This window comes from Aplysia californica, unplaced genomic scaffold (genome assembly GCF_000002075.1).
Source record: "Aplysia californica isolate F4 #8 unplaced genomic scaffold, AplCal3.0 scaffold00552, whole genome shotgun sequence".
In the NCBI taxonomy this organism is placed as follows: Eukaryota; Metazoa; Mollusca; class Gastropoda; order Aplysiida; family Aplysiidae; genus Aplysia; species Aplysia californica.
Genome location: NW_004797822.1, coordinates 257,442 through 269,415, shown reverse-complemented (window position 1 = coordinate 269,415; position 11,974 = coordinate 257,442). Strand labels below are relative to the sequence as shown.

General features: G+C 40.7%; 1 protein-coding gene across 3 annotated transcripts in view; it reads right to left on the bottom strand.

Moving 5' to 3' along the window:
* LOC101851366 (uncharacterized protein ZK1073.1) overlaps nt 1-11,974 on the bottom strand; it is an 81,203-nt gene that overhangs the window by 51,916 nt on the left and 17,313 nt on the right. For 2 of the 3 annotated variants that reach the window (XM_005106709.3, XM_005106710.3), the window contains exons 3-5: nt 11,455-11,512; nt 9,711-9,828; nt 7,004-7,039 (exon numbers count right to left, since the gene is read on the bottom strand). In XM_005106709.3, coding sequence (XP_005106766.1) covers nt 7,004-7,039; nt 9,711-9,828; nt 11,455-11,512 — 212 coding nt within the window. The remainder of the gene's footprint in view (nt 1-7,003; nt 7,040-9,710; nt 9,829-11,454; nt 11,513-11,974) is intronic. The other variant, XM_005106711.3, reaches the window with a different exon arrangement.

Below are 11,974 nucleotides of genomic sequence, written 5' to 3'. Positions count from 1 at the left end.
GACAGACAGACAGACAGACAGACAGACAGACAGACACACACACACACACACACACACAAAGGACGTTCGCCTCGTGACGTCGCTGTGCTATAATCGCAACCATAATTATTTAACTCAAGGTTCGGGGTTGCCACATTGGGAGGGAGAGGCTGGCAATTACACGCCATCACAGGCAACATGTAGCATTAATTGTGTCTGTGAAAAGGCCAGAGCATCACAGCGTTGGGCAAACCCCCTATTTCCGATGGACCTGATTATGGGAGTTCACATGTTATGCCATGTAGGTGATCAACTTGAATTTATACAGCATTCCGAGATCAGCGGGTTTTGGAGGGGGGGTAGAGACCTACAGGACAAATTAAATGAGCTAATCAAAGATAACAATTTCAGAATAAACAATTCAATGAATGATTTGATATGTTAACAACATCGTATTGAGATAATATTCTTCAACACGATCTAACATACCGGCACTACTTCGAGTCTGACGAAAAAGCAAAATAAGAAACATATAACCACCCCCACCCCACCCCTTAAAAAACAAACAAACAAACAACAACAGCCTTTCCCCTTTTTTCTACTTCAAACAGAACCAATCCAGTTGTCAGACGGTTTAGAGACCTAGGTGACTAGCTTGTGAAAATGTGTACCAGATTTTGTTGTGCTTTTAATAAGACATTACATTATATTATAACCCCTCAACCCCCCCCCGAACAGAACCTATATCGGACGGACGAGTTTGTTGTTCTCCCTGTTCATAGGCCATCCCGTTAATCCGGCCAGTCTCCCCGTACCCAGCTCAGTAAGAGTTGATTGAACCAACGTGTGCATGTCAAACCGGTTTTGTTTTGGTTTCGGTTTTGGTTTTTCTTTTAATGTGTGTGGTGCGCAGCATTCCCACAAACGTCGATTTTATGTAAAGCATTCTTCGAGAAGTTTACCATGTCCTGTAAGAGACGGCCTTGAACTCGTGGGCAGAAGACATAATACACCCAAAGGTGTTATATTAAGGCTACATATTAAGGTCATTCCCCTTCGTATGGCCTGCTGTATTAATGGCCGTTGCGGCTCCTTAGACACTGTCCAAGCCGACAATACCTTTTCCCCAATTCTTTATTATGTTTCAACAAACTCATTTCCTGCTAAGCCCAAGGCTATTTAATAATACATAGGTGTGCGCTTCATGTAGGAACTTATCGCCAGTTTTAACGTTATATTTATACATAGTAGTAACATAGATGATATCTTTATCATACTATGAGACAGCAGACTAGTTTCCAAACGACTGCTCACCCGTACATTATGAGAGCCACACATGTGACTCACAGTTAATTATTTCTCTCTCTCTCTCTCTCTCTCTCTCTCTCTCTCTCTCTCTCTCTCTCTCTCTCTCTCTCTGAATGTGGGTGGTTGCTTTTGGTTGCTAGAGTCCAGAGAAGCACATCGACGTAGTAACGACCATTTAGAGCTGGAAAAAAGCAAGAAAGACGAGACAAAAATAACAGTGCACAAAAAGAACTGGAACCTACCAGTGGCGCCCTAAAACCACCGACAATATGTACGATCAGTCATGATCTCGAAAACAACAGTGCACTTTTTTAAAAACTCCCATGTTGTTTCTTTGAGGCCCTCCCAGTAAACAGGACGTGAGGGCAGGTCGTGACGGCGAAATTAATTCTTAGCATTCCAAAGCCGCGACAAGGATGACAGCAGGGAAACACAGCTTTAAGGTCAGCGACGGGTTAAATCATTAGCCAAAAAGAAATGGATACGGAAATTCTTACAGAAGACTGTGGTCTTAACATGTCTTACTGAGGAAGCACAACTGTGATGTGACATGACTTCCCGCGCCAACATCTCCTGAGAGTAGACTTATTCACAGGGCACGAAATCTCATTTTTGTTGAATAATGGTTGGGTTGTTGTTTTTTCGGAATTTCTAGAGCTGTTTTTCGACATGTTGTCCATTAACGGGATCAGATTTTCAAATTAATTGTCCTGAGAATGATTAATCTGAAATTCCGAACCGTCAAAGCACGCCATAGAAAAACAGCTGTTAAAAAATAGTTCATAAAAACGAGATTTTTGTGCTCAGTGAATAGGACACACCCTGAAGTTGCGATAAATCCGCAACTCGTCAAGATTCCAAGCCCTGTAGACCAGGTGGTCGTTGTTTCTAGACAATGAAACCTACGGCAAATACTGTGGTAACAACTCACGACACTAAGGCTGGGATTGCTTCGAGGAAAAAAGACGTGTGAAAGGGAGGGCAAAATCCTAGCGTATATTTATTACATAATTTAAAACGTCTCCGAGAGAGAGAGAGACAGAGAGAGAGGGGGGGGAGAGAGAGAGAGAGAGAGAGAGAGAGAGAGAGAGAGAGAGAGAGACAGACAGACAGACAGACAGACAGACAGACAGACAGACAGACAGACAGACAGACAGGGATAAACGTTTCAATAAATACATTGTATACCATTTAGGAGGCAGGCATCGACTCTAACTGCCAGGGCCAAACTGGGCTGAGGATACATCACCTTATCAGAATTACCGAAATACTTTATAAAAGTTCCCCCTACATGAAACTCAAACTCAGGTCTTGAGTGCGACGGCGAGGCTCCTAACCGCTACAGCACAGACGCTGGGGGAGGGTGGGGAGAGTGAGAGAGAGAGAGAGAGAGAGAGAGAGAGAGAGAGAGAGAGAGAGAGAGAGAGAGAGAGAGAGAGAGAGAGAGAGAGAAGAGAGGGCGTTGAGGACCGTGGATGGTGGTCCACAGCCCTGTATGGCGAAATGGCATGATGACCTTAGCACCGCGATCTAAACCGCAGCACAGTCCGTTATCATAAACAGGCCACATGACCTTGACGGTTGCGTCTGATGACATCTGTATTAAATCATAACCATGCATAATTGGCGGGGAGTTCCCTCTATCACAACAAAGACATTAAACTATTGTGTTTTTGTTCGGTTCATTTACTTTTATTTTTATTTTATTTTATTTTTTTGTTTGTTTGTTGGGGGGGGGGGGGGCTGTCTTAGTTCATCTTTACTTTTCCTTTTGGGGTGTGGGAGATTTTTCTTGACCAGTCTCACTGAGAAACTTGTTTATTACCATGTCACTATTTGTAACAGCACAGGCCAAGGTCAATCAGTTTTCGCCCTTTGCTCCAAAGAGCCCCCCCAGTAAACAGACGCACCACGTCACCGGAGACCACGTCATGCATACATTTTTATTATGATTCAAACATTAGCACACGTCTGCTGTACATAATTTATTTTTATAGATGATGTGCCATTCTTGCTTCTTTTTAAACAACAAACAGATGTTTTATTGTTGGAAACTACAAATAAATAAGACGCGTGGAGGGAGAAAAAATGCAATGTTGTTTGTCGAGAAGTTTATAATAAATTGGCACAATGCTGGTAAAATGTTGACATGTAACAGGGAAGGACAATACGAGCACGTGCCATAAATAACGACAAACGCCAAGAAGATGAACAGGATAATATATCAAGATTGCAAATCCGACGACAAGTTTGAAAATTAATTCTAAACGCGCTTTATAGTGTGCAACTGTTGCGTGCCAGTCGACACAATGGAAACCATTTAAGGGACGGACTGCTCCAACTCTCTCTGACAGGATCAACCCAGACCATGTGCGGCCACACCCCAGCAGAAACACCGAGAGATGATTGATGTTTTCCCAAAGTGGGAATCGAACTCGCGTCCGTTAGGTACAGGAAGAGGAGCATTACCATTACACCCACGACAGACACGACGTACAAAGAAACTAAACTGAACCTTTGAAAAGTACATGTAACCGAGTTCTAAGTTTTTTACATTGCTTTCACAGTGCTATTGGTATTTCATAGATGAGACTCCATTTTTGTTCACGTGGTTGTCAATTGTTGAAAAATAAAAATAAGCACGACAAGGTTACTCGATGCTAGGAATAGATAAGGACAACCTACACTGAACACCAATAGAGCGAAGAGGCAACACTTTCCAGGTCGTGGAAGGGGGACGATAGAAATCATACAAAGTTATGGGGTTGACAGATGATGAAAATAGAGCGGCCACACAATTCCATCTTTTAAATATTCTTACAACCCAAGCGTTCCAACAAATTGTAACAATGGTGTATGCACGTACTTTTGTTTTGCATACAACAGATGCACTGCGACAACATTGCCCAGGAACGTGCCATGCAAAAAAACCCCAAAAAACACCTGCCATTCATACAAAATCCCTGAACAAAACGCAGTAAAACAGCAGTACAATGTCAAATCAATTCTAAGCTTTGTCACAAATGATAAAACACGCACAGAAGACACAATGAATACATTAAAACACATCGTAATACGTGACACACATTACAAACATGTGATGTGGGATAAACAACGATAACCTGGAACATAACAGTTTGTACATGAACAACACACGTCTCGATAGCAGATTTATGAAAACGATCCCACGACGATACAAGAATGGTTCAACTATCTAGCATGTCGAGTCTGCGGGAAATACGTAAGAGTGGGTACACAATAAAACAAATTTAATCTGAAAAGGACTTAATTAAACATCAATACTATGGTGCCCCAAGAAATCTCTTGTCTCCAAAAGCAATGAACCAACGAATGGCAGCCTGGGCCAACGTTACCAGTGGATACTTTCAAATATTATTTTGTTTAATTAAAGGCATAAAAGGCAATTGCAATGGGAGTTACGCATACAGTGTTGTCTTGAAAACTATTTTCCCCCAAGTCGAATTCGATGAAACCCTGAAAAACAATACATGTTACACATCGGCCAGTTGATCCATCCGCGTTGCTCGAGACTGGCAGAATCGTGTGTAGTTTTCACGCTACCATTCTAAACTTCTTACAAAAATCGGGGAGAGCCGCAAAAGTAAACATCCCCTCCATCTCCCTCCCACAATAGAAACAAGAATGCACAAAATAACCACAACACAATATCAAATTGACATATGTGGCAATGGAGACATGGAACAGTGCGTTAGCGATTTTGCAATAAATACTGGCAGCATATCATAAACTCAGAAGTCGCCAATAGACCAAAAACATTTGCAAAACTTTTGGAAAATTCATGTTATCAGAAATTAGACGTAAACACTTTTCAACAACGGACACGCTTTTTTAAAAGTCTGAGCCAGCTTCCATGACTTTCGGTAGAAAATCAATTCGTACACTATGCTCAAAAGAATTCCAGTACACAATACTTGACTCCACAATTGCGTATTGTCTGCAGAGAAATACAGGCTCATTCAGTTTAGGCACTGACCGTGTATGTGTTGACGATCACAAAAACAGTGGAACAAGGAAAAGAAATGGAACTACGTCCACATGAATTAAATAAATGTTAAAACAATGCGTAAAGGCAAGGCTCGCTCACAAAAATCGCGTTCATTCTGAGAAGGCTTGTTATCAGTGCAATGAATGTGTTATACGGTTTACAAAACCATCTTTTCAAAAAAAGCCAATCAATACGCGGCATGGCAAACATCACAAGATGCTATTGAACAGACATTTTAAGTATAGAGCATGGTTATAGTTCAGTCTCAATAGTGGGCGACAGGAGAGGTAAAACCTAGATCTAGTAAGAGCGCCACTAGTAATATATAGTCTTTATATAGGCCACGTTCAGCCCATATTAATCAATGGTAAGAATTTAGTACCAGGCGACAAAAATAAAAACAAAGTCAAAGAAAGTTTTACAGCTCACTGCCACACAAAAGTGAACTATCCATAAACTACAATACCATACTATTAATCATCATACTATATGTAATTGATTAATGGCGCTATCGACGCAGTTTAGTCTTGCCAGCACCATCTTACTGACAGTCAGAATTCGTCGACTACATAACGGTAAGCCCCGCTGCAACCATCGGCACAATAAGCTGCTCCCTAAACTTTAACACTAGTGGGCAACACCGGGGTTTTTATGGTACATTTTGTCATTAAGTAAGGATAATACTACCTATAAACAGGCACTAGTTCTCTAATCGAAAGCAATACGTAATTTACTTAAAGTGCCTTTCTTCGTGAAGTTTAAACCTTACTTAATTTGGAACTCAACAATTCCCCTCTCCCACCCTCCTTTTTCAGTACAGGGTAAGACTCTTACACCATTTTCTCAATATGGGCATGTTGACTCCCATAAATGAAGTTCCATGTTTCAAAGTTTTGTCACCGATGACTAAACCTTGAGTGATATGTCCTGTGATGCTGCATCAAACCCAAAAATAGACATACAATGCTTTAAGTGTCAACAGTATTTCACAACCCCACACTCTTCTAAAAACATACCCTGACACCTCATCTCCATTAAAGACCTATTTATTAACAGAGGTTATTAAACTGTCCACAAATACCATTGTGACACATAACCACAATAAAACCGAGATTTGGCGGACAGCAGAAGAGCCAGAAAATAAACATAACACGTTACGTGACGTCAGGTCGAACAAAATAATTTATATTCGGTCAATAAAAAGGCCTTACAACCTTCGCTACTATGCGCGACTGCTTGATGCTTTTATATGGTAGTTTATTATAAGGATAGAGGGTCCAGTAGGGTTTTCTTATCACCATGACAGGCCACGATTGCCAAAAGCCATACGGGAGAAGCACCGAACCAGAGACACATCCTTTAACAAGAACAGAATCTGGGTGCTTTTGGAAGTAGGAAGGGACAACCCTCCCAAACTACACAAGGGCATGCAGGAAGGACATTGAAAAACGGGGCAGCATGCAAATCATCCACCACGCAAAGCACTGCTACACCCACAAATAGTACAGAATGACCAACACAACCACACTCACACTCATGCGCATACAAGTATACACACCAAATCACTAGCGCACGCATCCACACACACATACATACACACAAACACGCTCACAAGCACGCGAGTGAACAGTCAGTGTGCCGCAAGAAACGGCGACCATGCTTTCCAGACGAGAAGTACGACCGATTTACCACACGTTTAAGCCTGACTTGTGCTTGGGCGGGTATCTGTCGCGGTAGAGATAGACAATTCAATTGTAGACGTCGTGCATCAAAAAAAGTTTATGCAAGCTTTTCCCAAAAATTTCTATGACTAAAATCTATCAATATACTGCCAAAGAGTGAGTGGATTACATTGTTATACAATTTTTCATGACTTCATACCAAAATTGCGTGGACGAGCATTCATGTCTAAGCTTGTGAGGTAGATACCGTAAAGAGATTATTAAGTCAATGCCGATTTCCCCTTGGTCTTATCCTCTTGTCCGCTATGAAAATACACGGGCTTGCCAGGTTGACAAACAAACCCGAATATTTCCTACAGTTCTTGCTTTGTCAAAAATCCCTTAAATGATCATATAAACGCTGCGTCAGGGAGGGGTAGTTACTGGTTATTTTTTTTAAACGTATGGAAGGTTTCTTGTCTCAACGCGGTGGCATTCCACATCAGATTTCCACACAGATAACTAATGAAATTGCGTAAATGCACCTACCATTACCATCCAGGAATCGCCACTAATACCTATTGGGGTTAAAACAACTATTTGTGAGATAAAGAAATGATGCTCTAGCTAAAACCTAAGACGAAACCGACAGCAACCAGCTATTGCTAGAGCTAAACATTAAGCAAATTGGTGAACAAAAACTGGACACATGAATCAATAGCTCGAGTAAACGTAAATAGAAAAAGAACACGCTATCAAATCATTCCTTAACGCTACATTATTTCAAAACAAAATTGGGAAATGCATAAAACCATTTCCCCAAATTCTTAAGTTGACAGATTTTAAAAAAATTATCTTTACACGCCTCATAAAAGAATACTATTTTTAAAGCACATTATTTCGTAATGTAGAAAAATACTTTCATGCTAACATCCATTAGATCTAACTGAGTATTAATGAGAAACCGACTCAAAACTACTTCTAACTTTGTTCAGTATTGCAGACTTCAGCTGGTCTTTTTACGGCTCATTTAATTCAACAAGTCCACTATCAATACTCTGGTGACCACGTAAAACAATTCGTGCTTTGCAATGAATTCAAACACGTTCTGACTAATTTTGCAAAGTACCATTCCAATCAAAACACTGACACTGGACAACCCTTTTAAGCGTTTTTGAACTCTATATTAAAAAAACCCCCAGATGCAGCATCACTGACAAAACCACTAGAACACATGGACGCTGTGTTACTTCTACGTTTGCTGACAAAAACTGAAAAAGGGTATAAAGTGGGAACCAAATTGTCGTTAACAATAAAGAAAAAATCATTGAATTCACTCAACTCGAAATAAAAATTAAACTGCAGCCTTATTAAGAAAGGGGAGAGAGAGAGAGAGAGGGGGGGGGGGAGAAGGGTGGGGGCGAGAAACGCAAAGAAGCGAACAGGTAAGCAGGCAGACAGGCAGACTGAAAGACACACGGCAGCTTTGACAGGCAGATAGATTGACAAAAAGCATTCACACCCGACAGGAGAAATAAATACATCCAAGGCAGTCGATAGCATGTCCAAAAGTGAGAAGAAATGTGCCAAACTGGAGAAGCAACTGGTCCTCAAACAAGACGGAAAAATCAGGCGGAACAGAAACAGGAGAACACATGGAAAAAAGAAACATACAATGAAAATATTATGTTTGAGAAGCCGTTCGCCCAGGACAGAGGAAACAAAGAAAACACACACACACAAAGAATACAAAGGTGTGAGATAGACCCTTCGACGATGCCTACATTGATTAGTATATTATACAATACAGAAACAAACAAAAACCGTTGCACAAATGCTGAAATTCCCTAAACTGCCTCGGTGATCGAGCGGTCAATCCACACGAGAGGCTTTGTCGTGAACATCAGGAATCCACAACCCAAAATACTTTCTCACTCACTGTGCAAAATAAACAGGCGCGTTGCTCATTTCAGATATGTGATAAATCATCCCTGGTGAGGTAATATTTTCACGACATTTCATCAGAAGCTGAAGTAAAGACTAAAGTCACTACATGAGCAATATGAAGCTCCTGGTGATAAGCAAACAAACTGTTTACAAATATATATGCAATTTAATACAAAACAACTATAGCTCAAAAACCATACCCACAGAAAAATGGGCAAAAATTTGAGAGCATGAATGAACAACAACTTTGACGGCAACGTTCCCAGACCGATCATACTACGTCGTCCCTTACACATACGTCACCAAACATCCGATGGGCCCACAGTCGGGAGGCTCCATCTGGAAACAAAACCTACTACATTGCATACAGAATTTGACACTGCGCACACGACAGACACACTGGGCATAACATCGTCATCAAGGATGGGCACCGCTCTGTTTATTTTTTAAAGCCCTGTGTTCTAAAGCCAGCTGAAAAAATCCTGGTCGCTTGCATACAAAAACATTTATTTTTTTTTCATTGAAGAACATCAAACTGTACTTTTTTTTCCGATACTAATTTTCTTTTATCGAACTCGCGCGTTCATATAACGACCTTATGCAGTCGCGAGCGCAGTTAACCTCTCACCAAACTAATAACAAAGTCAGCTCTTGTGAGAATGCCCAGCCCTGAGTTGCACACGTCATGGGGATAAACCGTCACAAAAACAAGAGTCACACAAACAGGAGAGTCAATCAAAAGTCATGACGAAACAGACATGAGGACCACGTGACTGGCCAGTACTCACTCAGCGGGCAGGTCCGGGGCCTCGTCCTCCTGGCCTGGCACGTCCACGTGGATGAAGGCGCCACGCCGGTTGATCTCCTCCATGGCCGGGCTCGACAGAAAGTTGGTCCACATGGAATCTGCACCCACACAAACACACACACACAGGTAGGCATATTATGGTAATGTGTCGTTACAGAAAGAGATTTTTTTTAAATCTTCGTAAACGTTTTACGGCACTTGCGAATCAATCAAGTCATATAGATCTAGGTAGGTGCCGAAGATTAGGTGTTACAAGGGAGTGGAGTAACACTCGCTAAAAGAAGGAGGAGAGATCAGGAGGATAGATGTTTGATAGAAAAGAAGGAGCAAATCACACCACAGCACCCGCCAACTACCCATACAGTAAGAAAGGCAAAAAATAAGGACAAAAGAATGTGTGAACGGAGAGAAGGAACATATACTATATTACTATATTACCACACCACAGCAACCATCAACCACCCAAATATCATAGTAATGTTTTTGTGAGAAATCCTTTCCAGCACTTGCGACAAAATTAGGTCACACAAGTGCCAAAGATTTGAGGTGTTACTATAGAATCCCATAAAAGGGAAAGGAGAAGGAGAGAAAAGGTCGATAGATGTTTGATAGGAATGCAAAGAAGGAACATGCCACACCAAAACACCCCCCCCCCCCCAAAATCACCCACATAATACTGTAGTAAATTCACATCACCATTTCGTACTACAAGCTAGAACAGAAGCATAACAGACACAGTCAATAATGGATAGGCCGAATCAGTGCTAGGAGAAAGAAGATGGACAAATAAAACAGCCTTCTGGAAAGAATGTAGGGCTACCAGCTATGACATCCCAACCACCTTCCCTAATTCATGACCTTATAGTCCTGTCAAAAATTCGTGGCGCAACTTACCCTAAAATATCTCTTTAACGGGGGAGTCAATGTCACCCATATTTTGAACATTGTATCACAATTTGTCTCAACGCAATCATATTTTTCAACAACAAAATTTTGTTTAACACCATTAATTTATTGAAAAAAAAAAAACTTGACGTCATAATTACCACTATTTTGCACTAACGGCAGGTTCGAAAACATAAGTTCAATAGCCATAGTGTCATGATTAGAGAAAGTACAGACTTGCATTTAAAAGTGCTATTTTCTCACCTTATGGGAAGTAAACCTTTTAAAATATTGAAACTATCCATCCTCTGGGGTTATTTATTAGTACTTATTAAGTAATCATTATAGAAAGGAGCGAACAGGTGTTTACAAATATTTTTATCTGTTGAGGAAAATTGATCAAGGCCTTTGAGCAAAAGTTGGAGGGCTCTATTCGATAGTTGAGGAGATATTTGATAATAAATTACGCTGTGGGTTTTTTACCGCACTATATTATTAGAGTGTCCTTATAGGTTATACATGTATGTCCCAAACTAGAAACACCTTTACACAGTAACATGAGTGGAAGGGTAGAAACGGGAGGGGCAAAGGGATTCGGAATCGACAGAAGACAGATCGAGGTCCACACAACAGCACAAACATAGTCATAACATAAGACCGACCATTGTTCAAAGAAGCGGATGGGGAGTTAGTTAGCTCACATGAACTCCACACAAAAGGACAGGCAGATGAGTAGATGAATAAATGACTAGAAGAAAGGATTGACTAAAATATGAACATAAAACCACATTAATTCTAAGAATTTAAGTAAAGAGTGAGAAGACATTAAAAGAACTTACGATTGCATCCTAGATCGTGTACGGTCAGAATGATAAACTGGCAATGCTTCAGGTCACCCTGTAACAGATAAAAAAAATCAACAATTGTTTATTTGTTTTAGTAAAAAGTTTTTAGTGCACTTGCAACACTGTAAGGCCATTTATAATAAGGGCCGAAGATTAGAGGTGTTACAAAAGAGTAACAGACAAGAAACAAAAGGAGGAGAGATCAGGAAGATAGATGTTCGATAGGAAAGAAGGAGTTAACAACACAAAAGAAACCACCAACCAACCACAAAGAAAGATTGAGAGAAGTACAAATCAAGTAAATCCGTTTACGATGTTGGCCTAGGTTAGAAAAGAAATTCACTTTGGACACTTTTGAAAAAGATATCATAATGTAGTACATAATACCAAAACAAGGAAGTGATGCGACACGTGTAACACGGGCCTAGACGAAAGATACAAAACTCAAACCTGCCACCTACATAAAACAATTTCCTGTACAATCGGCCACTTCCCAATATCCCCCTTGCGTTTT